The sequence below is a fragment of the Mustelus asterias genome, unplaced genomic scaffold, assembly GCF_964213995.1.
Source record: "Mustelus asterias unplaced genomic scaffold, sMusAst1.hap1.1 HAP1_SCAFFOLD_290, whole genome shotgun sequence".
Taxonomy (NCBI): Eukaryota; Metazoa; Chordata; class Chondrichthyes; order Carcharhiniformes; family Triakidae; genus Mustelus; species Mustelus asterias.
Window position 1 is genome coordinate 332,175 of NW_027590255.1, and position 27,300 is coordinate 359,474.

Genomic DNA, 27,300 nt, shown 5'->3' on the forward strand with positions numbered 1-27,300 from the left:
TCAGTCTCTGTGAAAAGCTGTAAACGGCACCTTCCTATTCGATGGTTAGAATGTAAAATGGAATAACTTCGACTGCTGTTTGTGTCTCCTGTCCTGTATACCAAACATTAACCCAGAATTCACTCACTGCGATAGGAGAATGAAGCACATTGAAAGAAAATGTTAAAGCCGCACCTGCGATTGGTGACGGGAAGAGCTGAATGAAAGCAAATCAATAGAAGGGATTTGAAATCTCTGACTAAGGGCGACATTGATTTGAATTCGCTCCTTTCCCACAATGAAATTGGCGGGCTTTTGGAAATGGACAAATTCTCTGCTTCTGCCGGTTGTTGTGGGGAAATCCCGCCCTCTTCTGTTTCCAGTGAGCTGATTGGTGAAGAATATAGGCAAATGAGGTGAATAGAGCAGCGGCCAATCAGAGGAGCTGTTAGTTTATAAGAACAGTCAATGCTGGAGAAATTGCTGATTCTTTGTGAAAGTGTTTGTGAGATTGTGCAAATGTCTGGAAGAGGAAAGAGCGGCGGGAAAGCTCGGGCCAAGGCCAAGTCTCGCTCCTCCCGGGCTGGACTGCAGTTCCCGGTGGGCCGTGTTCACAGGCACCTGAGAAAGGGCAACTATGCTGAGCGTGTGGGTGCCGGAGCCCCGGTCTATCTGGCTGCTGTGCTCGAGTATCTGACCGCTGAAATCCTGGAGCTGGCCGGGAACGCGGCCCGGGACAACAAGAAGACCCGCATCATCCCCAGACACCTGCAGCTGGCCGTCCGCAACGACGAGGAGCTCAACAAGCTGCTGGGAGGAGTGACCATCGCTCAGGGCGGGGTGCTGCCTAATATCCAGGCCGTGCTGCTGCCCAAGAAAAGCAGCGCTGGGACCGCGAAGAGCAAGTGAAGCGCCCATTCTTTAATCTGATAACCCAAAGGCTCTTTTCAGAGCCACTCATTTTACCTGAAAAAGGGCGAGCTGGTGTCTATCGGTCAGTTTCTGCACTGTTATTCACAGTACAGCTGTTTCCCGCTTGGAGAGAGTCTTAGCAGGAGTGCTAAAAGTCAGCAAAGAAGTGATTTAATTATTCATTTATTCATTTAAGGGTATTCCTAGTATATTTCGCGGGCTTTTTTCAGGGTTTTGAATTGAGGAAGTGAGGTCGGCTGAAGGGGATTCTGGGAGGTTGAGTCTTAGTATAAAAGGCAGTTACCTGGGGCGTTCGCCTGGAGCATTAAAAGCCGGCTGCACTATACAGAGGGCAGCGTCGGGAGCGGGCAGTGGAGTGAGTGGGAAGCAGAGTGTGAACTATAAGGGCTTTGGCTCACAGGGCTTGAGTGAGTGGGAAGCAGAGTGTGAACTATAAGGGCTTTGGCTCACAGGGCTTGAGTGAGTGGGAAGCAGAGTGTGAACTATAAGGGCTTTGGCTCACAGGGCTTAGGCTGAAAGGGCGAGGCAAGGCTAGTTATTTTTTATCCAACCCTATAAAGGATAAGGGCAGGTATGAGTGATCGGCCAGTTCAGTGCTTCCGATGTGGGAGTTCCTGCAAACACCTAGCTTCCCAGAGGTTCACATATGTGCCAGGTGCGTGGAACTGCAGCTCTTGAGGGACCGTGTCATGGAACTGGAGCTGCTGACCTTAGGCTAGTCAGGGAAAATGGGAGAAAAATTGACAGGAGTTATAGGCAACTAGTTACACCGGGGCATCGGGAGGAAGACACGTGGGTCACAGTTAGGAGTAAAGGGCAGAAGGGTAAAGTACCAGGGAGTACTCCAGTGGCGGTCTCTCAAAATAGGAAGGGCTTGGTGACAGGTGTGAGAGGGGAGGGGAGTGAACAGTTAGAAGAGGGGTCACCTGTGGTTGTCCCACTCCAAAACAGGTATATTGTTTTGGATAGTGTGGAGGAGTGTGCCTCTCCAGTGGTAAGACACAGTGACCAGGTCACTGGCACAGAGTCAGGCTCTGTGGCCCGGAAAGGGAAGAGAGGGGTTAGGAGAGCGATAGTGGTGGGGGATGCATCAGTTAGAGGCACAGACAGGCGATTCTGTGGGGGCGAACGGGACTCCAGGATGGTAGTCTGCCTACCTGGTGCTGGGGTCACGGATGTCTCCGAACGGATAGGAGGCATATTAAAAGGGGAAGATAAAGAAACGGATGTCATTATACACATTGGTGGAAATGACGTAGATAGGAAGAGTAGGGGGATCCTAAGAGAGCAATTCAGGGAGTTGGGAAATAGGTTAAAAAGTAGGGTCACTAGGGTGGCCATCTCTGGGCTGCTCCCAATGCCTCGTGCCAGTGAGGCTAAGAATAGGGAGTTGGTACAAATGAATGCCTGGCTAAAGGACTGGTCCAGGAGGGAGGGCTTCATTTTCATAGATCAATGGGAAGTTTTCAGGAGAGGATGGCACCTGTACAAGAAGGAGGGGTCACAACTAAGTTGGAAGGGCACAAATATCCTGGCTGGGAGCTTTGCTAGTGCAGTTCGGGGGGGTTTAAACTAGTATGGCAGGGGGGTGGGGATCAAAATATTAGGTCTACAAGTGTGGAGGCTGGGGACGAGCTTGGGGCTGGGACAAGGCTGGCAAAGAAGAAGAGCACTCTGGGGGAGGACGACCTCACTGGGCCTGGAGGTCTGGAGTGCTTATACTTCAATCCAAGGAGCGTAGCAGGTAAGACAGACGAACTTGGGGCCTTAATGCGCACGAGGAATTTGGATGTGGTTGCGGTGACAGAGACTTGGTTGAAAGAGGGACAGGACTGGCAGCTGAATATTCCAGGGTACAAGTGTTTTAGGCGAGACAGAGGAGGGGCCAAAAGAGGTGGGGGAGTAGCGGTATTAGTTGGAGAGCATATATATTACAGCGGTGCAGAGGGAGGACAATTCAGAGGGGTCGTGTAACGAGTCACTCTGGGTGGAGCTTAGAAACAGGAAAGGCGCAGTCACTATGTTGGGGGTGTACTACAGGCCCCCCAACAGCCCAAGGGAAGTGGAAGAATGGATATGTCAGGAGATACTGGATAGGTGCAGGAAAAATAGGGTTGTTGTAGTGGGAGACTTCAATTTCCCTGGTATAGACTGGAAATCGCTGAGGGCAGGGACTCTGGATGGGGAGGAATTTGTAAAATGTGTACAGGAGGGTTCGTTGGAACAATATGTAGACAGCCCGACTAGAGAGGGGGCTATACTGGACCTGGTACTGGGGAATGAGCCCGGTCAGGTCTTCAAAGTTTTGGTAGGGGAACATGTGGCAAATAGTGACCACAATTCTGTTAGCTTTAGGATAGTGATGGAAAAGGATGAGTGGTGTCCCAAGGGTAAGGTGTTGGATTGGGGGAAGGCCAACTTTAGTGGGATCAGGCAGAAATTGGCAGCTCTTGATTGGGAGAGGCTGTTTGAGGGTAAATCCACATCTGGTATGTGGCAGTCTTTTAAGGAATGGTTGTTAGGGCTACAGGACAAGCATGTGCCTGTAAAAAAGAAGGATAGGAAGGGTAGGATTAGAGAACCGTGGATAACCAGGGAAATTGAGGGACTGGTCAAAAAGAAAAGAGAGGCATATGTTAGGTCCAAGCAGCTAAAAACGGAGGGAGCTCTGGAGGAGTACAAAGAAAGTAGGAAAGTACTCAAACGGGGAATGAGAAGAGCAAAAAGGGGTCACGAAATGTTCTTGGCAGACAGGATTAAGGAGAATCCCAAGGCATTTTATTCGTACGTTGGGAACAAAAGGGTTGTTAGGGAAAAAATCGGACCTCTCAGGGACAAAAGTGGGGACTTATGCTTGGAGCCCAAAGAAGTAGGGGAGATCCTAAATGAATACCTTGCGTCGGTATTCACAAAGGAGAGGGATGTGTTGACTGGGAGTGTCTCGGAGGGGAGTGTTGAACCGTTGGAGAAAATCTCCATTACAAAGGAGGAAGTGTTAGGTTTGTTAGAGAATATAAAGACTGACAAATCCCCAGGGCCTGATGGAATCTATCCAAGGCTGCTCAGGGAGACGAGAGGTGAAATCGTTGGGCCTCTGACGCAAATCTTTGTCTCGTCACTGGACGCAGGTGAGGTCCCAGAGGATTGGAGGATAGCCAATGTGGTCCCGTTATTTAAGAAGGGTAGGAAGGATAACCCGGGTAATTATAGGCCGGTGAGCTTGACGTCCGTGGTGGGGAAGTTGTTGGAGAAGATTCTTAGAGATAGGATGTATGCGCATTTAGAAAGGAATAAACTCATTAACGATAGTCAGCATGGTTTTGTGAGAGGGAGGTCATGCCTCACTAACCTGGTGGTGTTTTTTGAAGAAGTGACCAGAATGGTTGACGAAGGAAGGGCCGTGGATGTTGTCTATATGGACTTTAGTAAAGCGTTTGACAAAGTCCCTCATGGTAGGCTAGTGAAAAAGGTTGGATCTCATGGGATAAAGGGGGAGGTGGCTAGATGGGTGGAGAACTGGCTTGGTCATAGAAGACAGAGGGTGGTAGTGGAAGGGTCTTTTTCCGGCTGGAGGCCTGTGACTAGTGGTGTACCGCAGAGCTCTGTATTGGGACCTCTGCTGTTTGTGATTTATATAAATGATCTGGAAGAAGGAGTAACTGGGGTGATCAGTAAGTTTGCGGACGACACAAAACTGGCAAGACTTGCAGATAGTGAGGAGCATTGTCAGAAGCTACAGAAGGATATAGATAGGCTGGAAATTTGGGCAAAGAAATGGCAGATGGAGTTCAATCCTGATAAATGCGAAGTGATGCATTTTGGTGGGAATAATGTAGGGAGGAGCTACACGATAAATGGAAGAACCATAAAGGGTGTAGAGACGCAGAGGGACCTGGGTGTGCAAGTCCACAGATCTTTGAAGGTGACGTCACAGGTGGAGAAGGTGGTGAAGAAGGCATATGGCATGCTTGCCTTTATAGGACGGGGCATAGAGTATAAAAGTTGGGGGCTGATGTTGCAGATGTATAGAACGTTGGTTCAGCCGCATTTGGAATACTGCGTCCAGTTCTGGTCGCCACACTACCAGAAGGACGTGGAGGCTTTGGAGAGAGCACAGAGGAGGTTTACCAGGATGTTGCCTGGTATGGAGGGGCTTGGTTATGAGGAGAGATTGGGGAAACTGGGGTTGTTCTCCTTGGAAAGACGGAGGATGAGGGGAGACTTAATAGAGGTGTATAAAATTATGAAAGGCATAGATAGGGTGAACGGTGGGAAGCTTTTCACCAGGTCGGTGGTGACGTTCACGAGGGGTCATAGGTTCAAGGTGAAGGGGGGGAGGTTTAACACAGATATCAGAAGGACATATTTTACACAGAGGGTCGTGGGGGCCTGGAATGTGTTGCCGGGCAAGGTGGTGGAGGCGGACACACTGGGAACGTTTAAGACTTATCTAGACAGCTATATGAACGGAGTGGGAATGGAGGGATACAAAAGAGTGGTCTAGTTTGGACCAGGGAGCGGCGCGGGCTAATTGTTCTTTGTTTCTCGTTTCAAGGCTTCATTCTATGATCATCTTGCTGGTGCCAGTACAGAGCGAGACTGCGGATAGTTGGGAACCTGTCTCGGGGGCAGGGAATTCAGATGGTGTTCGTAAAGCAGAAGTGGAAATGAATAGGGTTGGGAAGCATTTTCTGATCAGGGCCAGTGTGATCTCCTGGACTCGTTTCGATCGCCTCAGGGGGTCGGAGAGGAATTTCCCAGATTTTTCTTTCTCCATATTGGCCCTGGGGTTTTCACTCTGGGTTTTTGCCTCTCCCTGGAGATCACATGGTCTGGAATGGGGGGTGGGGGTGAGTTAATAGGTTGTGATGAACAAAGCATCGTAGCTGTGAGGGACAGCTTGGTGGATAGGATATTAGGATGTAGATAGGCTGGAAAATTGGGCGGGGATCCTGGATTCAATCCTGGACCGGGGAGCGGCGCGGGCTTGGAGGGCCGAAGGGCCTGTTCCTGTGCTGTATTGTTCTTTGTTCTTTTTCGTACTATTGACACATACAGTATTTTAATGCAAGTTGCTGCTGTTTATTGGGGAAACTATCCCAGTGAACATAAATGCTCCTATTTCAAATATAATTGCTTTAAAATGTGATAATCTGCGAGGACATTCATCTGCAGCCCATCGGTTTTCAGTCAGTCACTATCTGGAAAAGTGTTAATTATTGTCTATGCGAATGTGCAAGCGTTTCTGCAATGGCTATATCTGTGTGAGTGGGCTCCTGTTTGAGACATGCTTCATATTCTGAACCTAATTGACGCAATTTTCAACACTCGCTGCGACTCGAAACACGTGCGGAGAAAGTGGATTTGCGGAATTATTGCTCGGAAACTGAAATGATCGCAGGTTTAATAAAACCACTTTAAAATTGAATTGCGGCAGAATTGTTAACGGCATCGTTTTTACTCTAACCATCGAAGGATTGGAGATATGAGTGACCCCAATGCAACGGAGAGTTAATTGTAACATTGAGAGGTTTCAGTACTGGAGTCCTGGGAATATTCTGTCCTGGGAATTCAAACACGAGAATCGTTAACAGGAGATCGCAGCTCTTTCATTTGCCGATTTTGTGGCTCTTAAAAGAGCCGTTGTTGTACTTGGTACTGAAGTCGGGGTTTAGGCGCGTTCCCCGCGGATGCGGCGGGCCAGCTGGATGTCTTTGGGCATGATGGTGACTCGCTTGGCGTGGATGGCGCACAGGTTGGTGTCCTCAAAGAGCCCCACCAGGTAAGCCTCGCTGGCCTCCTGCAGGGCCATGACGGCCGAGCTCTGGAAGCGCAGGTCTGTCTTGAAGTCCTGAGCGATCTCTCGCACCAGGCGCTGGAAGGGCAGTTTGCGGATCAGCAGCTCGGTGGATTTCTGGTAGCGGCGGATCTCCCTCAGAGCCACAGTGCCGGGTCTGTAGCGATGAGGCTTCTTCACTCCGCCCGTGGCTGGAGCGCTCTTCCGGGCCGCTTTGGTAGCCAGCTGTTTGCGAGGAGCTTTCCCTCCGGTCGATTTGCGCGCTGTCTGCTTGGTCCTGGCCATTTTCTGAGCGGATTCAGCACAATCTCTGAGACGCAAACTGTCTGTCCTGCATCCGCCTTTTTAAACTCTGTGAGGAACCGCCCCCAGCGGGAATTAGCCCAGGAAGTTTCAATCAAACTGTGACCAGGGAATTAATGTCTGTAACTCAGGTTCTGATTGGTTCAGTTGTTTTGTTAACCGCGCCTTTCAGAAATTGGGCCGTTTTCGATGCAGGAAATAGCCGTCTGTATAAAAGACATTATCCCGTCCTTATTAAAACAAACATTACTCGAAATATTGAAGATTTGAAGTCTATCTCCCTGCACTGAGTGCTTTAGACCCTTTCCCCGCTCTCTGGGCTGTTCATTCCCAGAATCTCCCGCTGTTCCACTCGATCCCTGTCCCTCTGCTCTCCAGCCCATTCAGATTTCCCCTCTCCTGCCGCTTGTAACATTCGCCGCCGTTTCCGGGGAAAGGATCAGAAATCCTTCTGTGTGTCTCCCTGAAGCCGGTGTGAAAGGGGTTGAGTCTGTTGTTTGTTACAGAGAGTGACTTCATATTTGTCCCGTTTGACATTTCTGAATAGAGCCGTTTGCTGCCCGTGGCGGACAAATGTTCAGAAATGAAACCTCTTTGTAAAATAATCTTTCAGCAGAATATTAATTGAGAATCTATTTTTAATAAGTTAAGAATTTGTCTCAATTCCCTTTCCCGCGCTGAAATTGGCGGCATTTCCCCCCAATTCAAAATTTCTGCCGGTTGACAGTTGAAGCCAATGATTGGCTCAATGTTCACATTCGATGCTCTGCGATTGGTTCAGAGCTGCGAATGCGGAGAGGATGGCCAATCAGAAGCAGGCTGGGGTTGGAGCGGCTCAAACTGCGGGAATTGCGGGTTTGTGAATGACTGAGCGGAAACTGATCAGTTTCACAAAGCGTCAGTTTCAGTGCAGGAAACAACCGTCTGGGGGCAAATAGCATCACAACTGGGACTGGTTCCAGTGAACGATTCACCGGCTGCTGCTACTAAACTCCGCTATTCCAGAGAAAGCTTTGATACACTATGAAAACACTGATTAGGCAGGAGTGATGTGGCGTTTCACTGAGGGCACGTGTCAACTGTGGGCTGATTCGACAATCCACTTAAAAATTTCAAAAACAATCCGCATGGCTACTCCAAATGAAATGTTAAATTCGGTGATTCCCGCACTGTAACCTAAACAAAACAAACATGCATCTCAAACACTGAACAGCCTGTCCCAGCTCCGTCCCCAGGTCACTGCTCTCTCTGTGAAGCGGTGAGTGGCCCTTAAAAGAGCCTTTGTTGTGTGTTCGGTAGAAAGGATCGAGTTGTTCAGCCGCCGAATCCATAAAGAGTGCGGCCCTGGCGTTTCAGAGCGTACACCACATCCATGGCAGTGACCGTCTTGCGCTTGGCGTGTTCAGTATAGGTGACCGCATCCCTGATCACATTCTCCAGGAAAACCTTCAGCACCCCGCGAGTCTCCTCATAGATCAAACCCGAGATCCGCTTGACACCGCCACGGCGAGCGAGGCGGCGGATTGCTGGCTTGGTGATGCCCTGGATATTATCACGAAGCACTTTGCGGTGCCGCTTTGCTCCGCCTTTACCCAGTCCTTTGCCTCCTTTCCCTCTGCCTGACATGATGATTCTTCACTCAGATCACTGCGCAATATGAGACAGGAACTTTTTCAGGCTCCTTTTATACAGCCCGCCCCGACCTGACTGAGAAAGGCGGAGTGAGAGCAGAGAGGGGAGGAGGGAGTGAAGATTAAACACAGAGCGGGAGGGAGGAGAGAGCCGGACTGACACACACACACACACACAGAACGGCCCCTGATCTTTCAGCTCCACCTCCAGTTTCTGCAACCGCCAATTTCAACCCGTTTATTAACAATGGAAGCGAAACACAGCTCCCCACACAAACCCTTCCAGAGCCGCCCTTCACACACAAGAGTTTCCACAAACCCGGAGCTTTGAAATATGGAATCAAAACAGAAAATGCTGCAAATAATCAGCAGCTCCGGCAGCTTTTGTGAAGAGAGAGAGACAGAGTTAACGATTCGGGTCGTGACTCTTTGCTTTTGTGTTTTTAAACCTGGCCCCGTTATGATTCCCAGTCAGTAATATTCCGACCTAAACACAGCAAGAATCTCCCTCAGTAACATCCTCACCCACATCCGCTTCCAGCTGTTTACAAATACCTTATTGCAGCTGTTTGGAGAAATCTCCTGTGTTAAAATTGAAGTTGGAAAGCGGTATTTAGCCGCCAGTGTTACTGTCTCACACTGAATCTACCAGACATCTTTATTATGAGAGAAAGTGACGATTGAACAAATGTGAAATTCAAATGAAATTCAGCCTCTGCTGTGTTTCGCTTTAGTCTGAATTTGAAATGATCTCTATTGAGAACGAGCCGGGCCGCGGGACAGGAATCATTTCCTTTCGGGATCAGCTCTTTCCTGAGAGATGTGGGTGGCTCTGAGAAGAGCCTTTGGGTTCAGAGGTTTACAATTTGCTCGGGTTGTTTCACTTCTTTCCTGACGCTTTCTTCGCTTTTGCTGCTTTCACTTTGGGTTTGGCCTTCGATTTAGTCGCTTTTTTGACAGACTTTCCGCCCGTCACCTTCTTCACAGGAGACTTTTTCTTCAGGGCTGCTTTCTTCACCGCCTTTTTTGGAGTTGCCGCCTTCTTGCTGCTTGTTTTCTTCACTGTTGATTTCTTCACTGGAGTTTTCTTTGCTGCGAGTTTCTTGGCTGCTGCTTTCTTTGTTGTCACCTTCTTGGCCGCTGTTTTCTTTACTAAAGATTTCTTGGCTGTTGGTTTCTTCAACTTCTTTCCCATTTTCCCCGGGCTTTCCTTCTGAGCGAGTTTGAAGGAGCCGGAGGCGCCATGTCCCTTTATCTGCACCAGAGACCCTGTCTCCACCTTCCTCTTGATCGTTAACCTGATCTGGGAGACGCGCTTCCCCACATCCACTCCGCTGCCAGCCAAAGCTTTCTTTATCGCGGCCAGGGACATCCCCTTGCGATCGCTGCAACCCGCCACAACATTGAGGATCTGCTCGCCTAACTTGGGACCGGCTGCCGCAGGTCGGGGAGCCGCCTTCTTCTTCCTGGGAGACTTCACTTGAGCGGGAGCGGCTGGAGGAGCCGTTTCGGCGGCTGCAGTTTCAGTCATATCCGAGAGTGTGTGGAAAATCTGTGTGAGTCAGAACTGGATCCGAAATGAACCCAGTGGTGGCGGCACAGAGCAACTTAAAGGCAGAGAGCGGACGGAGCAGAGACAAGCTGCTGTCAGCTCCCGGCTCCTCCAGCCTCTCTGTGTTTCTCTCTCCTCACAAACTCTCCCCTTGCAATGAAATTCCGCCTCTCCAGAGATCCAGCTCACATCCTTCATGTCTCTGACACACGAATGTTTGCTGTTGAAAAGGTTTCACTCGAACTGAGAACTCCATTTTCCACTGAAACCCGTTTTACTGCTGCACTGATCGCGCTCTCACACGCGATAGCTGACATGTTCTCTACTTTTCCACTGAAATCTTCAATTTAGCGAAACAATTGCCTTGAAATCTCATTTTGGGGCTCAGCAGGGGGATTGGGGGGAATCTTTGATTGAAAATCGTTTTATTTTACACAAGAGAAACTCGGAGATCTCATGATCTGAACAGACACACAAACACAGTTGGATTAGTCTGACCCGCCCGCTCCTTTCATACACTCTCTCTTCCACAATATTCACACCTACACATTCACAGGACAAAACCTTTACCAACTGTAAGGTCCCAGCACGGAATGTTTTACTCTTTCCGGCCTTTGCTCCGGATGCCAGGGGGTTAGTTACAGTTTTTCACCTCAGTAACTGTTAAACACTCTGAGGCCCGCTCCCCACAGTTTGTCTTTGAATTCATTCATGGAATGTGAGTGTCGCTGTCTGGGTCAGTATTTATTGCCCAGACTAGCTGCAGGAAGGATGTTTTAGAACATAGAACATAGAAAGCCACAGCACAAACAGGCCCTTCGGCCCACAAGTTGCGCTGATCATATCCCTACCTCTCGGCCTATCTATAGCCCTCAATCCCATTAAATCCCATGTACTCATCCAGAAGTCTCTTAAAAGACCCCAACGAGTTTGCCTCCACCACCACCGACGTCAGCCGATTCCACTCACCCACCACCCTCTGAGTGAAAAACTTACCCCTAACATCACCTCTGTACCTACCCCCCAGCACCTTAAACCTGTGTCCTCTCGTAGCAACCATTTTAGCCCTTGGAAATAGCCTCTGAGAGTCTACCCTATCCAGACCTCTCAACATCTTGTAAACCTCTATCAGGTCACCTCTCATCCTTCGTCTCTCCAGGGAGAAGAGACCAAGCTCCCTCAACCTATCCTCATAAGGCATGCCCCCCAATCCAGGCAACATCCTTGTAAATCTCCTCTGCACCCTTTCAATGGCTTCAACATACGGCATAAATGGGTCTTTTTCCTTGGTTGGGGAATGTAGAACAAGGGGACACAGTCTTAGGATACAAGGTTCACCATTTAGAAATGAGATGAGGAGAGATTTCTTCACTTAGAACCTGTGGAATTCTCTACCACAGAAGCTGTGGCGACCAAGTCACTGCATATATTCAAGAAGGAGAGAGATAAATTTTTAGATTTTAATGGCATCAAGGGGTATTGGGGAAAACTGAGAATATGGAATTGAGATATAGGATCAGCCATGACCACATTGAATGATGCAACAGGCTCAAAGGCCTGAATGGCCGACTCCTGTTCCGAGTTTCTATGTTTCCAAGTTCTGATGAAAGGTCACAGACCTGAAAAACTAACTCTGTTTCTCTCTGTAGACAGATGCTGCACAATCTGCTGAGCTTTCTTTTCTGTTTCATTTCAGATTTCCAGCGTCTGAACTGAACCCAGCCAGAGTCAGCACCTTCAGGAGAGAGAGAGAGAGGAATCAGTGAGTGTAGAACTGAACACAGCCAGAGTCAGCACCTTCAGGAGAGAGAGAGAGGAACCAGTGAGTGTGGAACTGAACGCAGCCAGAGTCAGCACCTTCAATAGAGAGAGAGGAACCAGTGAGTGTAGAACTGAACACAGCCAGAGTCAGCACCTTCAGGAGAAAGAGAGAGAGGAATCAGTGAGTGTAGAACTGAACCCAGCCAGAGTCAGCACCTTCAGGGGATAGAGAGGTAATTAATTTAAGCCCTGTATTCAAAATCAGAAGTAGAGAGGATTTGATTTGATTTATTATTGTCACATGTATTAACATATTGTTTCTTGCGCGCTATCCAGACAAAACATACCGTTCATAGAGAAGGAAATGAGAGAGTGCAGAATGTAGTGTTACAGGAAAGAGGGGACCAATGACCAGTGAGCTGAACGTCGGTCGTAGGGCAGTTGCTGGAGTCCATTATCAAGCGTTTGAAAAGCAGTGTTCTAATCAGATAAAGTCAGCATGGATTTACAAAAGGGAAATCATGCTTGACAAAACTACTAGAATTCTTTGAGGATGTAACTAGTAGAGTTGACCAGGGAGAACCGGTGGATGTGATTTATTTCGACTTTCAGAAGGCTTTGGACAAGGTCTTACATAACGGTTTTAAGTTATAAAGTTTAAAGTTTGTTTATTAGTGTCACAAGTAGGTTTACATTAACACTGCAATGAAGTTATTGTGAAAATCCCCCAGTCGCCATACTCTGCCACCTGTTCGGGTAGATTGAGAGAATGAAGCATGGCCAATGCAACTAACCAGCATGTCTTTCAGACTGTGGGAGGAAACCAGAGCATCCAGAGGAAACCCACGCACACACAGAGGGAACATGCAAACTCTACAAGTGACCCAAGCCAGGAATCGAACCGGGCTCCCTGGCGCTGTGAGACAGCAGTGCCAACCACTGTGCCGCCGTGCCACCCTGCTACTATGTAAAATTAAAGTACATGGGATTGTGGGTAGCGTCTTGAGATGGATAGAAAGCTGGTTAGCAGACAGGAAGCAAAGAGATGGCATAAATGGGTCTTTTTCCAATTGGAAGGCAGTGATTAGTGGGGTACCGCAGGGATCTGTGCTTGGACCCCAACTGTTCATATTATACATTAATGATTTGGACACAGGAACTAAATGTATTATCTCCAAACATGTAGATGATACAATATTGGGTTGGAGGGTGAGCTGTGAGGAGCATGCAGAGATCCTCCAGCGTGATTTGGACAGGCTGAGTGTGTGGGCATCTGCATGGCAGATGTGGTATAATGTGGATAAATATGCAGCGACCACTATGGGAATGTGGAAAATATGTAAGAAAATGTGGGTCCGTAACTCCCTTTCTTTAATATGGGGTGTGTCGTCTGGGCACATTCATCAGTCTGTGTGGGTTTGTGATGATTTCTGGACTCTATCAGTAGTACCATATCTGTGTGTCAGACTGATTAGTGTCATTCAGGATCAGGCTCTGTCAGTGAGTTCAGTAACAGTCTGTATCTGTCAGTGTCTGGTAATGGACATGTGCTGGAGAATGATTCTGAATCTGTCAGTCACCTGTTACTCTGACAGTGTGGGATTCATTACATAACCGCAGGCTTTGGGACAGTTTAACAGTCTGGATTCATTCCACATTGAAATTTCAGTGCAGAAACAGGCCATTGATGCTGTAGGTTTTTTCAAAAAGAATTCTAATTTTTGCCTTGTATTAAATCACTTTGTGTGAGCACAATTGTGGAGGATCATGCATCTTTTCATCTAACACGCCATTGTTAAGTAAAGGTAAGTGTAATTCACATTTTAATAATCAAATTGATTCCTTTATCATTCACTGTGTTTGGGAGAACTTTATACTTGAATGTTGAGCTCAGTTTGACTGTGAGAATTATTACAATTTCTGCCCTACACGTCTGAGGCTTTAAGTCAGGTATGTGATCTGTATCTCAGTTTGTACCAATTTATATGTATCCTTATTATAATAATCAGTGTGTGTCTCAGATTATACAATCATTTATTTCTATCTGGTATTTAATTGAATTGCAACTAATGCTACAATATTGTAGGACTGACACATTGACAATCTGATAGCGGGTGAGAATTTGGACTGGGATTTATGTATCTCCCTGTCAGTGGTACTGACTTGGGATGACATGGAAACAATGTCTGTCTCTCCTGCTCTGATTGATTGTTGGATTGAAAATGTGTCTCTGCAACCGGTTCTGCTGCCTGAGACTGTGGAACTGATGCACTCTGAGAGAGAACAGACATACTGTGTGTGAGGAGCTCACTGCACTGTTCATTGCAACTCAGGTGAGGAAACTTCAAACTAACATTGATTGGTTCAATGATTTGCCTGTCAGGAATAATTTACTCATTGTAACCCAATTACAGGTGAGGGAATAATACACAGCCCTTGTTCAATTTGATTTACTGTTGTCACATGTATTGGCATACTGTGAAAAGTATTTTTTCTTGTGCGCTATACAAGCAAAGCATACCATTCATAGAGTACATGGGGAGAAAGAAATGACAGAGTGCAGAATGTAGTGTTACATTCATAACTATTCTGCAGCAAAAGATCAATATAAGATAGGTCCATTCAAAAGTCTGATGGCAGCAGGGAAGATGCGGTTCTTGAGTTGGTTGGTACATGATCTCAGATGTTTGTATCTTTTTCCTGTTGAAAGAAGATGGATGAGAGAATGTCCGGGGTGCATGGGGGTCTTTGATTATGCTGGCTGCTTTTCTGACGTGATGGGAAGTGCAGACGGAGTCAATGGATGGGAGGCTGATTTGTGTGATGGACTGCGCTACTATAAGAACTGTTCGTAGTTTAAGGCGGTCTTGGTAAGAGCAGGAGCCATACCAAGCTGTGATACATCTGGAAAGGGTATTTTCTTTGGTGCATCTGAAAAACTTGGTGAGAGTCATAGCGGAAATCATAGAAATTATAGAAACCCGACAGTGCAGAAAGAGGCCATCTGGCCCATCGAGTCTGCACCGACCACAATCCCACCCAGGCCCTACCCATATCCCTACACATTTCCCTCTAACCTACACATCTCAGGACACTAAGGGGCAATTTTAGCATGGCCAATCAACCTAACCCGCACATCTTTGGACTGTGGGAGGAAACCGGAGCACTCAGAGGAAACCCACGCAGACACGAGGAGAATGTGCAAACTCCACACAGGCAATGCTGAATTTCCTTAGCCTCCTGAGAAATTAGAGGTCTTACTTAACTATAGTGTCAGCGTGGAAGGACCAGGACAAGTTATTGGTGATCTCAACACCCAGAAACCTGAAGCTCTCGACAATTTCCATTTCACCCCCATTGATGTAGACAGGGACATGTCCTCCACTCTGCTTCCTGAAGTTAATGACAATCCCCTTTGTTTGGTTGACATTGAGGGAGAGATTATTGTCATTGCACTAATTTACCAGATTCTCTATCTCATTCCTATAGTCCGTCTCATCATTGTTTGAGATCCGACCCACTATGGTGGTATCATCAGCAAACTTAAAAATAGATTTGAAGCGGAATTTGGCCACACAGTCATAAGTGTATAAGGAGCATCGTCAGGGGTTGAGGATACAGCCTTGTGGGGCACTGGTGTTGAGAATAATCATGGAGGAGGTGTCGTTGCTTATCTTTACTACTTGCGGTCTGTGGGTTAAGAAGTCTAGGATGCAGTCGCAGAGGGAGGAACCAAGCCCTAGCCATGGTGTTTGAAGATGGGTTTTGTAGGAATAATGGTGTTGAAGGCTGAGCTGTAATCAATAAATGGGAATCTGACATGGGTCTTTGTTATCTAGGTGTTCCAGGGTTGAGTGTACGGTCAGGGAGATGGCATCTACTGTGGACCTGTTGCAGCAGTAGGTGAACTGTCGTGGATCCAGGCAATCTGGGAGACTGGAGCTGATCCGTGCCATGACTAACCTTTCGAAGCAGTTCATAATGATGGATGTCAGAGCTACCAGGCAATAGTCATGAAGGCACGATGCCTGGCTTTTCTTTGGTAGAGGGATGATGTCATCTTCTTGAAGCAGATAGGGACCTCAGATTGGTGAAAGGAGAGGTTAAAGATGTCTGCGAATACCCCTGCCAGCTGGTCCACGCTGGATCTAAGTGCCTGTCCCCGTACCCCATCCAGGTCAGTCGCTTTCCGTGGGTTAACTTTCAAGAAGGCTGATCTGAAGTCTGTGATGGTGACCTCGGATACAGGTTCGGCCAAGGCTTTCAGAGTGGAGGGCATCCTCTCTCTTCCTCAAAACAGACATAGAATGCATTGAGCCCATCAGGGAGAGGGGCATTGTCGCTGGCAATTCGACATGCCTTCATCTGGTAGCCTGTTTTGCCTTTCAGACCTTACCATAAACGGTGGGAGTCCATGTGGCGAGCCTCGGACTCTAGCCTGGTCCGGTACTGGCACTTGGCATCTTTGATGGTTCCCTGTAGGTCACATCTGGATTTCTTTACAGTTCAGGGTCCCCTGACTGGAACCCCTCGGACCTGGACTTCAGGAAGCAGTGGATATCCCTGTTCATCCATGCTTTCCGGTTGGGAAAAACATGGATTTGCTTCTTTGGCTCAGTCTTCTATGCAATGACTAAGGAAGTCAGTTACTGTAGTGACGTACTCATTCAAGTGCTTATCTGAGGCCGCTGTACGGTCCATTCGGTGGATGGAGAAGCCCTGAGGTTGTAGGGCACTGTCCGGTGAAGCAGGTGTGGTCTGTGTCTCCGTGAAACAGAGCACACAGCAGTCTCTCAGTTCCCTTTGAAAAGTGAGTCTGGTTTTAAGTTCATCTAGATTGTGTTCCAGAGATGGAACATTTGCCAGGAGTAAGCTGGGGAGGGGGGCCTTGGAACCACATTGTTTCAGTCTCACCTGCAAGCCTGCGCGTTTCCCACGCTTCCTGGGGTGGCTGCTTCCTGTCGTGCCTGTGAGACGGTGTTTAGTCTGTGGGATCAAGGGTGTAGCTGTATCCTGTTTCCGCTTTGGTTGGTGTGTGGGTGGAGGATTTGTTGCCATGGTCACGGTTCCTGCGTCGGCAGTCGGGTCTGAGCGGTTGGGAGTTCCGGGTCGCTGTCGGGCTGCGGTTTGAGTTTGGAGGGTGTTCACACCACACTCCGCCGTGGACGGGTTGAAGGCCGGTTAGTGGATGGGGTCTCCGGGGTCACGGCTGGGTCCACGTGTTCGGGTTCTCCGGGTCACTGCCAGGTCGGGGTCTCCCTTCCGAGGTCAGAGGATCTTTGGTCTTGCAAATAAATTTAAAAGAGCAGTTTTAGTAATTTATAAATCTCAGTATATAATCATAATGAACATCCACAAAGGAACCCCAGTGATACAAACATTGTCAATGTGTGACTGCAGGCCTCAGTGTCTGTGTACGAGATGCATGATCAGTGGCGGTAGGTGCTATGACAATTCAATGACATTCAGATAGAACTGAAACCCTGCACTGCTCCATGAATGGGATAACCGGATGGAGCAGGGACATTTGTAATGTTCATATTTCCATTCATTGCTCCCGTGTGATTAACCAGATCGTAATCAAAACCAAACAGTCTCTGTTTAAAATGTGTCCATCCTCGTTCTCACCTGGTGCCTGCAAGAGCTGCTCTTTGTCTAACTCCCCACATCCTGACTGTCTGCCTCTGCTTCCAATCTTCACTATCCAATAACAGACAACCAGGGGAGACTGGAATTAGAGTCATTACCGTATGGAAGGAGGCCATTCGCCACATCCAGTCCATGCTGGTTCTCCATGGAGCAATCCAGTCAGTCCCATTCTCCAGCTCTACCCCCATAGCCGACAAGTTTATTTCCCTCAAATGTCCCTCCAAATTCCTCTTTGAAATAATTCATCATCTCAGCTTCCAACCTCAGAGACAGCAACTTCCAGGTTGTCACTCGCTGCATGAGAAGTTCTTCCACACATCCCCCCAGTATGTCTTCCAAAACCTTCAACTTGTGCCCCCTCGTCCTTAAACTATCAGTGATTGGGATTAGCTTTTCTTTGTCTACCTGAACCACGATGTGGAGATGCCGGCGTTGGACTGGGGTAAACACAGTAAGAAGTTTAACAACACCAGGTTAAAGTCCAACAGGTTTATTTGGTAGCAAAAGCCACACAAGCTTTCGAGGCTCTGAGCCCCTTCTTCAGGTGAGTGGGAATTCTGTTCACAAACAGAACTTATAAGACACAGACTCAATTTACATGAATAATGGTTGGAATGCGAATACTTACAACTAATCCAGTCTTTAAGAAACAAAACAATGGGAGTGGAGAGAGCATCAAGACAGGCTAAAAAGATGTGTATTGTCTCCAGACAAGACAGCCAGTGAAACTCTGCAGGTCCACGCAACTGTGGGAGTTACAAATAGTGTGACATAAATTCTGATTCTAGGATCGCATGATAAAGACTCAGGAGGAAAAAAGCAGAAATATTTATGTGAAATAGTGTGACATAAACCCAATATCCCGGTTGAGGCCGTCCTTGTGTGTGCGGAACCTGGCTATCAGTTTCTGCTCCGCGACTCTGCGCTGTCGTGTGTCGCGACACACGACAGCGCAGAGTCGCGGAGCAGAAACTGATAGCCAGGTTCCGCACACACAAGGACGGCCTCAACCGGGATATTGGGTTTATGTCACACTATTTCACATAAATATTTCTGCTTTTTTCCTCCTGAGTCTTTATCATGCGATCCTAGAATCAGAATTTATGTCACACTATTTGTAACTCCCACAGTTGCGTGGACCTGCAGAGTTTCACTGGCTGTCTTGTCTGGAGACAATACACATCTTTTTAGCCTGTCTTGATGCTCTCTCCACTCCCATTGTTTTGTTTCTTAAAGACTGGATTAGTTGTAAGTATTCGCATTCCAACCATTATTCATGTAAATTGAGTCTGTGTCTTATAAGTTCTGTTTGTGAACAGAATTCCCACTCACCTGAAGAAGGGGCTCAGAGCCTCGAAAGCTTGTGTGGCTTTTGCTACCAAATAAACCTGTTGGACTTTAACCTGGTGTTGTTAAACTTCTTACCTGAACCACACCAGCCATAATCCTGTCCACCTCTATCAGATCTCTCTCTCAATCTGCTTTGCTCCAAAAAGATCAACCCCAGCTTCTGCAACCTAACTTTGTGGCTAAAACCCCTCATTGCTGAAACCATTCTGGTCAATCTCCTCTGCACCCGCTGAACCACCGTCACATGTTTCCTCAAGTGTGCTGAGCAGAACTGGACTCAATGCTTCAGCTGTGATCCAATCAGAGTTTTCAAAAGGCTCAGCATAACTTGCATGATTCTGTACTCAATGCCTGTGTCCTCATGGAGAGGGTCACTCATGTGGACGAGGAGGGTTTGAACTAAACTGGCAGGGGGATGGGCACCATTATATAGAATGGAAAAGAGGAATATCTAGAGAAAGAACAAAAATCACCGGCTCCAACGCACGCCTCCCTGATGAGCTCAATGCATTCTGTGCCTGCTCTGAGCAAGAGGTCAGCGAGAGCACGCCCTCCACCCTGGAATCCTGAGATGAATCTGTATCTGAGGTCACCATTGCAAATGTCAGAGCAGCTTTCTCAGAGGTCAACCCAAGGAAAGTGACTGCCTCGGATGGGGTACCCGGACGAGCACTCAGATCCTGCATGGATCAGCTGGCAGGGGCATTCGCAGACATCTTCAACCTCTTTTTACAACAATCTCAGGTCCCTACCTGCTTTAAGACGACGACCATCATCCCAGTACCAAAGAAAAGCTAAGCAGCGTGCCTCAATGACCATTATCCAGTGGCTCAGACATCCATCATTAAGAAGTGCATTGAAAGATCATGGCACAAATCAATTCCAGCCTCCCAGACTATCTGGATGCACTACAGTTCGCCTACCAGCGCAACAGGACACAGCAGACGCCATCTCCCTGCCCCTGCACTCAGCCCTGGAACACCTAGATAACAAAGACACTTACAGCAGACTTCTATTTATTGACTACAGCTCAGCCTTCAACACCAATATTCCTACAAAACTCATCTCCAAACTCCGTGGCCTGGACCTCGGCTCCTCTCTCTGCGACTGGATACTGAACTTCCTAACCCACAGACCACAATCAGAAAGGATAAGCAACAACACCTCCTTCACGATCATCCCCAACACTGGTGCCCCACAAGGCTGTGTTCTCAGCCCCCTACTATACTCCTGATACACCTGTGACTGTGTGGCCAAATTCCGCTCCAATTCGATTTTCAAGTTTGCTGACGGCACCACCGCAGTGGGCCGGATCGCAATCAATGATGAGAGAGTTCAGGAACGAGATAGAGAATCTGGTGAACTGGTGCGGTGACAATAATCTGTCCCCCAATGTCAACAAAATGAAGGAGATTGTCATCTACTTCAGGAAGCATAAGAGAGAACATGCCCCTGTCTACATTAGCGGGGACGAAGTAGAAATGGTCGAGAGCTTCATGTTTTTAGGTGTCCAGATCACCAACAACCTGTCCTGGTCCCCCTCATGCCGACACTATAGTTAAGAAAGCACCACCAACGTCTATACTTTCTCAGCAGACTAAAGAAATTTAGCACATCAGCTACGACTCTCACCAACTGTTCGAGATGCACCATAGAAAGCATTATTTCTGGTTGTATCACAACTTGGTTTGGCTCCTGCTCTGCCCAAGACTGCAAGAAACTACAAAATGTTGTGAATGTAGCCCAATCCATCACGCAAACCAGCCTCCCATCCATTGACTCTGTATACACTTCCTGCTGCCAGCCAGCAGAATTCAGGACCCCACTCACCCCGGACATTATCTCTTCCACCTTCTTCCGTTGGGAAAAAGATAGAAAAGTCTGAGGTCACGTACCAACCGACTCAAGAACAGTTTCTTCCCTGCTGCTGCCAGACTTTTGAATGGACCTACCTTGCATTAAGTTGATCTTTCTCTACACCCTAGCTATGACTACATTCTGCACTCTCTCCTTTACTTCTCTATGAAAGGTATGCTTTGTCTATATAGCGCACAAGAAACAGTAATTTTCGCTGTATACTCATACACGTGAAAATAATAAATCAAATCATATAAGGTAGGAGTAGATGAAGAAGGAATCTCAGTGGAATACAAGGATAGGTTTGGAAAGCATGTGTGTAATCACACAAAGTGTCATCGAGTCAGAGGTTTACAGCATGGAAACAGGCCCTTTGGCCCAACTGGTCCATACCACCCCGTTTTTTAACCCCCTAATCTAGTCCCAATTGCCTGCATTTGGCCCATATCCCTCTATACCTATGTTACCCATGTAACTGTCTAAACACTTCTTAACAGACAAAATTGTACCCACCTCTACTACTACTGTGGCAGCTTGTTCCAGACACTTATCACCCTCTGGGTGAAAAAATTGCCCCTCTGGACTCTTTTATATCTCTCCCCTCTCACCTTAAACCTATGCCCTCTCGTTTTAGACTCCCCTACCTTTGGGAAAAGATATCGACTATCTAGCTGCTCGATGCTCCTCATTATTTTATAACACTCTATAACATCACCCCTCAGCCTTGTACGCTTCAGAGAAAAACGTCTCAGTCTATCCAGCCTCTCCTTATAATTCAAGCCATCAAGTCCCGGTAGCATCCTATAAATCTTTTCTGCACTCTTTCTTATTTAATAATATCCTTTCTATAATGTGACCAGAACTGTACACAGTATTCCAAGTGTGGCCTGATCAATAGAACCATAGAACCATAGAAAATTACAGCTCAGAAACAGGCCTTTTGGCCCTTCTTGTCTGTGCCGAACCATTTTTTGCCTCGTCCCACTGACCTGCACTTGGACCATATCCCTCCACACCCCTCTCATCCATGAACCCGTCCAAGTTTTTCTGAAATGTTAAAAGTGACCCCGCATTTACCACTTTATCCGGAAGCTCATTCCACACTCCCACCACTCTCTGCGTGAAGAAGCCCCCCCTAATATTCCCTTTAAACTTTTCTCCTTTCACCCTTAACCCATGCCCTCTTGTACAACTTCGACAAGACGTCCCAATGTCTTGTACAATTTCAAATACCCAATGTCTTGTACAACTTCAACAAGACGTCCCAACTCCTGTATTCAATATTCTGACCAGTGAAACGAAGCATGCTGAATGTCTTCTTCACCATTCTGTCCACCTGTGTCTTCACTTTCAAGGAGCTATGAACCTGTACCCCTAGATCTCTTTGTTCTATAACGCTCCCCAACTCCCTACTATTAACTGACTAAGTCCTGCCCTGGTTCGATCTACCAAAATGCATCACCTTGCATTTGTCGAAATTAAACTACATCTGCCATTCGTCAGCCCACTGGCCCAATTGATCACAATCCTGTTGCAATCCTAGATAACCTTCTTCACTGTCCACTATGCCAGCAATCTTGGTAACATAGTGGACAGTGTGGTGAATAAGGTTGGTGAGTTAGAAGCACAAATAGCCACATAGGAACACAAGAGAGTGTCAATGTTGAAAATGTGGTCTGGAAATGGAGAGAACCGGGCGATTACTATTCAATACAATGTGAACAGAAAAGAGAGAAGGGTAAAAGGTAGGTGTGGTGAGGAGGAAATAGAGCAGCAAATCTATAGGCAGATCATGCATTGTAGATACAGAATTAATTCCATTCTCACACAGACTGACAGGGAGGTTGACCACATGATCCAAGTGTCTGGAGGTGGTCACTTGAGTAACAGTGATCATTGTATCACAAGCTTGATATTAGCAAGGAACAATCTAAAGTAGCACTTCTGAATGGGAAGAGGACTAACCTCAATGGGAGGAGCTGGAATTGAGCCAGAGTAAACTGGAGCCAAAATCTGACAGGAAAAGCTGTCACAGAACAATGGGTGATCTTTCAGGAGATGTTTCAGGTACAGACTCGGTACATTCTAATCAGGGTGAAAGGGAGGGGAACCAAAGCCAGGGCTCCTTGGAGGATGAGGAAGATAGAAAGTATAATGAAACAATGAAGAGGCCATTTGATTGAGTTTGTTGAAGGGGTAACCAAGAAGGTAGATGAGGGCAGTGCAGTTGATGTTGTCTACATGGACTTTAGCAAGGCCTTTGACAAGGTACCGCATGGTAGGTTGTTGCATAAGGTTAAATCTCACGGGATCCAGGGTGAGGTATCTAATTGGATACAAAATTGACTTCTTGACAGAAGCCAGATGGAGGTTGTAGAGAGTTGTTTTTCAAACTGGAGGCCTGTGACCAGCGATGTGTCTCAGGGATCTGTGCTAGGTCCACTGTTATTTGTCATTTATATTCATGATTTGATGAGAATATATGAGGAATGGTTAGTAAGTTTGCAGATGACACTACGATTGGTGGCAGAGTGGACAGTGAAGAAAGTGATCTCCAATTGCAAGGGGATCTTGATCAATTGGGCCAGTGGGCTGACGAATGGCAGATGGAGTTTAACTGCGAGGTGATGCATTTTGGTAGATTGAACCAGGGCAGGACTGACTCAGTTAATAGTAGGACATTGGGGAAAGTTACAGAACAAAGAGATCTAGGGGTACATGTTCATAGCTCCTTGAAAGTGGAGTCACAGGTGGACAGAGTGGTGAAGAAGGCATTCGGCATGCTTGTTTTCATTGGTCAGAACACTGAATACAGGACTTGGAAAGTCTTGTTGAAGTTGTACAAAACATTGGTAAAGCCACACTTGGAATACTGTGTGCAATTCTGGTCACCCTATTTTAGAAAGGATATTATTAAACTAGAAAGAGGGTAGAAAATATTTACTAGGATGCTACCGGGACTTGATGGATTGAGTTATAAGAAGATGCTGGATAAACTGGGACTTTTTCTTCTGGAGCATAGGTGGTGATCTTATAGAGGTCTATAAAATAATGAGGTGCCCAGATCAGATGGATAGTCTATATCTTTTCCCAAAGGTAGGGGAGTCCAAAACTAGAGGGGAGAGATACAAAAGTGTCCAGAGGGGCAATTTTTTCACACAGAGGATGGTGAGTGTCTGGAACAAGCTGCCAGAGGTAGTAGTAGAGGCGGGTACAATTTTGTCTTTTAAAAAGCATTTAGATAGTTACATGGGTACAATGGGTATAGAGGGATATGGGCCAAATGTGGGCAATTGGGATTACCTTGACTTTGTTTTTTAAAAAAAGGGCGGCATGGACAAGTTTGGCCGAAGGGCCTGTTTCCATGTTGTAAACCTCTATGACTCTATGCATATCAGAAGAATTCTTCAAGTGAGAACCATTAGAGTGTGGAATTCACACTCTATCTGTCCATCTCTGTTACTGTATGAGAATGTGGAGTTAACTCATTCCCACTATCTGTCAATCTGTACATGAGAGCACGATTCACTCTGTCAGTCTCTGTTACTGTATCTCAGGGTGGAACGACAGTGAATTTCTTCCTGTCAGTTTATTTGAGGATGGATTAATTCTCTGATGTGTCAGCCTGTATTCGTGCAGGTGAGTGTGGAATTAAATTGATTCGCCAGTCTCAGTTCCTGTGTTTCAGTTTGCAATTACCTCTCTTGGGGCATCTTGACAAGTACATGAATGAGATGGGAATAGAGGGATATGGTCCCCAGAAGCGTAGGGGGTTTTAGTTAAATCAGGCAGCATGGTTGGTGCAGGCTTGGAGGGCCGAAGGGCCTGTTCCTGTGCTATAATTTTCTTTGTTCTCTGTCCTACCCTGGGGGTTGATTTGCTCAGTTGGCTGGACAGCGGGACCGTGATGCAGAGTAACCCCAACAGCGTGAGTTCATATTCCTGTACCAGCTGAGGATATTCATGAAAGGAGAGAGCAGCCTATGATCATCTGGGACTGTGCTGAATTTAGCCATTACCTTTCTGTCCATCTTTGTTAGCGTATGTGAATATAGAATTAATTCTGTATCTGTTATTCTGCATTACTGTATGTGAATGGGGCATTAACACTGTTCATCTCTGATTTGCACATGAAGCTGGAATTAACTCTTCTCTATTCTTTATCCTTTACTGCAGTGTGGCATTAACACTCTGTCAATCTCTATTACTGTGTGTAGATGTGGAATTGACTCAATCAATTGATAATAATGTCTGTGTCAGTGTCTGATAGTGCATGGAAGTGGGTCACTGTCAGCTTAGCAAACTGCAGCGAGTGGAGGCTGATTCCTGAGATGAAGGAGTTCTCTTATGAGGAAAAATTAAACAAGTCTGGCCAATTTTCAGTGGAGAAGAATGAGCGAGGATCGTACTAAAACATATAAGATTCTCAAGGGCTTGACAGTGTAGATGCTGAGTGGGATGTTGCAATGTGTAGGGGGAAACTGGAACTAGAGGCACAGTTTAAAGATAAAGCATCTCCAATTTAAGATGGAGATTAGGAGGAATTACTTATTTTAAGGGAACCTTAATTTTTGTCATTGAATAGATTCAATCTTGAGTTAGACAGATTTTTGAGCTACAAGAGAATCAAGGGTTATGGGGACAGGTACTGAAGTGGAGTTGAGGCCACAATCAGATCAGCCATGATCTTTCTGAATGGCAGAACAGGCCTGATGGGCTGAATGGCCTTCTCCTGCTCCTTTTTCTTATGTTCTGATAGTGTGTGTGTGGGACTAACTCTTTTTCTCAGTCTCTGTTACAGTTTTCAGTGTGGAATTAACTCAGTCTGATACTGCATATCAATGTGGAATTGATTCTCTGTCCAACACTTATTGTATGTGAGTGTGCAATGTTTCTTTAACTGCACAAGACACAGTTAATGATCTTTGATCAGAAGTGTTTTGACCCTACTGCTCTCAAATTTACTCAGAATTAAACCCATCACTTTCTCCTGCTTCTACAGACCAAAGTCACCCAAACAAAAACATACCTTCACAGAAACTGAGGGGCCGAATTCCAAAACCAACATCCAGCTTGATTCAAAATCGCTCTTAATTTGTCTATTTCAGGCCTCAGTTTTCTGAGCAACAGCTGCAATAATTCACAGGTGAAATCATGTGGACGCTGGACATCTGAAACAAGGTGAAAATTCTGGAATACACAACAGGTCAGGCAGCATCTGTGGAGAGAGAAACAGAGTTCATGTTTCAGCTCACTGACAATCAGCCTACAATAAACTACTTGCTGATATCTGCTCATAGCGGTCACAGTTCCCACATGAGGAGGTAATGGTGTAGTGGTATTGTCACTGACTAGTGACCCAGAGATCCAGTGCAATTCAATGGGACCTGATTATCACCTCAGCACAGTGTGCAATTTGAGCTCAATTAAAATCTGGAATTAAAGGTCTAATGATGGCCATGTTGTAAAAACCCATTTGGTTCACTGATACCCCTTTAGGAAAGGAAACCCACCCACATTACCTGTTCTGGCCTCCCTGTGACTCCAGACCCACAGTATGTTTTTGACTCTTTAATGCCGTCTGAAATGGCCTAACAAGCCACTCAGTTCAAGGGAAATTAGTGCAATAAATGCTGGCCAAGCCAGTGATGAACACATCACATGAATGAAAACAATTCTCTGCGCCCCAGAAAGCGCTCTATCCAACACACTGACTTGCCCAGGCACTGAGAGTGGGCACGCTCCCCAGGGGCAGCTGCAGGACAATCGGTGCAGGAACTTTCCCCACTGCCACTTGTCTCCCATTCCACCAAGCTGCCTGTGTCCTTTTGAAGTTTCCCACTTTCCCCCTCACAGCTGCCAATGCCTCCAAGTTTGGTGGCGTGTGGAAATGTTGAGCTTGTGTCCTGTACACCAAGGTGTGTGTCATTAATATATATCAGGAAGAGCAGGGCTCCTAACACCGAGCCCTGGGGAACTCCACTGGAAACCTTCCTCCAGTCTGAAACACAACCATTAACCACTGCTCTCTGTTTCCTCTCACTCACACTGTTCCATATGGGGCGGTGAGGATGGCCTCGCTGCACCATCCGCTTCATGGTGCCGCTCCCCCAGCTCCCTCGCTGCACGTCCGCCGCGCATGCTCCGCGCAGACATGCGGTTTCCGAGGACGCGGCCGAACGGCAGCTGCGCCGTGCGGACCATTCTGAATGAGATCGACCGTATTCACCCGCGCGCTGTATCCTGGGTTAGTTATGGTGTTGAAATGCCGGCGTTGGACTGGGTTAAATACAGTAAGAGTTTTAACAACACCAGGTTAAAGTCCAACAGGTTTATTTGGTAGCAAATGCCATTAGCTTTCGGAGCGCTGAAAGCTAATGGTATTTGCTGCCAAATAAACCTGTTGGACTCGAACCTGGTTTTAATTAAACTCTTCCTGGGTTAGTTACACAGGCCACCATTACATTGAATAAAACAGCACAAGGAAT

General features: G+C 46.9%; 4 protein-coding genes and 1 long non-coding RNA gene across 5 annotated transcripts in view; 1 reads left to right on the forward strand and 4 right to left on the reverse strand.

The window, feature by feature from the left end:
- The first annotated feature begins 498 nt into the window (after positions 1–498).
- The window catches only part of LOC144486124 (histone H2AX-like), a 216,899-nt gene continuing 190,097 nt past the window's right edge, over positions 499–27,300 (forward strand). The window contains exon 1 of the mRNA XM_078204222.1: positions 499–859. Coding sequence (XP_078060348.1) covers positions 499–859 — 361 coding nt within the window. The remainder of the gene's footprint in view (positions 860–27,300) is intronic.
- Positions 6,584–6,994, reverse strand: LOC144486138 (histone H3). Its single transcript, XM_078204233.1, has one exon. It carries the CDS (start codon positions 6,992–6,994, stop codon positions 6,584–6,586), a length of 411 nt encoding a protein of 136 aa, XP_078060359.1.
- Positions 8,327–8,638, reverse strand: LOC144486110 (histone H4). The gene has a single exon (XM_078204207.1). It carries the CDS (start codon positions 8,636–8,638, stop codon positions 8,327–8,329), a length of 312 nt encoding a protein of 103 aa, XP_078060333.1.
- LOC144486105 (histone H1.5-like) lies at positions 9,115–10,174 on the reverse strand. Its single transcript, XM_078204204.1, has 2 exons — positions 9,566–10,174; positions 9,115–9,225 (listed from the first exon to the last, which is right to left on the reverse strand). Exons 1-2 carry the CDS (start codon positions 10,172–10,174, stop codon positions 9,115–9,117), a joined length of 720 nt encoding a protein of 239 aa, XP_078060330.1.
- Positions 16,366–26,935, reverse strand: LOC144486136 (uncharacterized). The gene is made up of 3 exons (XR_013496227.1): positions 26,860–26,935; positions 25,842–26,030; positions 16,366–17,240 (listed from the first exon to the last, which is right to left on the reverse strand). It is a non-coding gene; the product is annotated as an uncharacterized LOC144486136 (long non-coding RNA).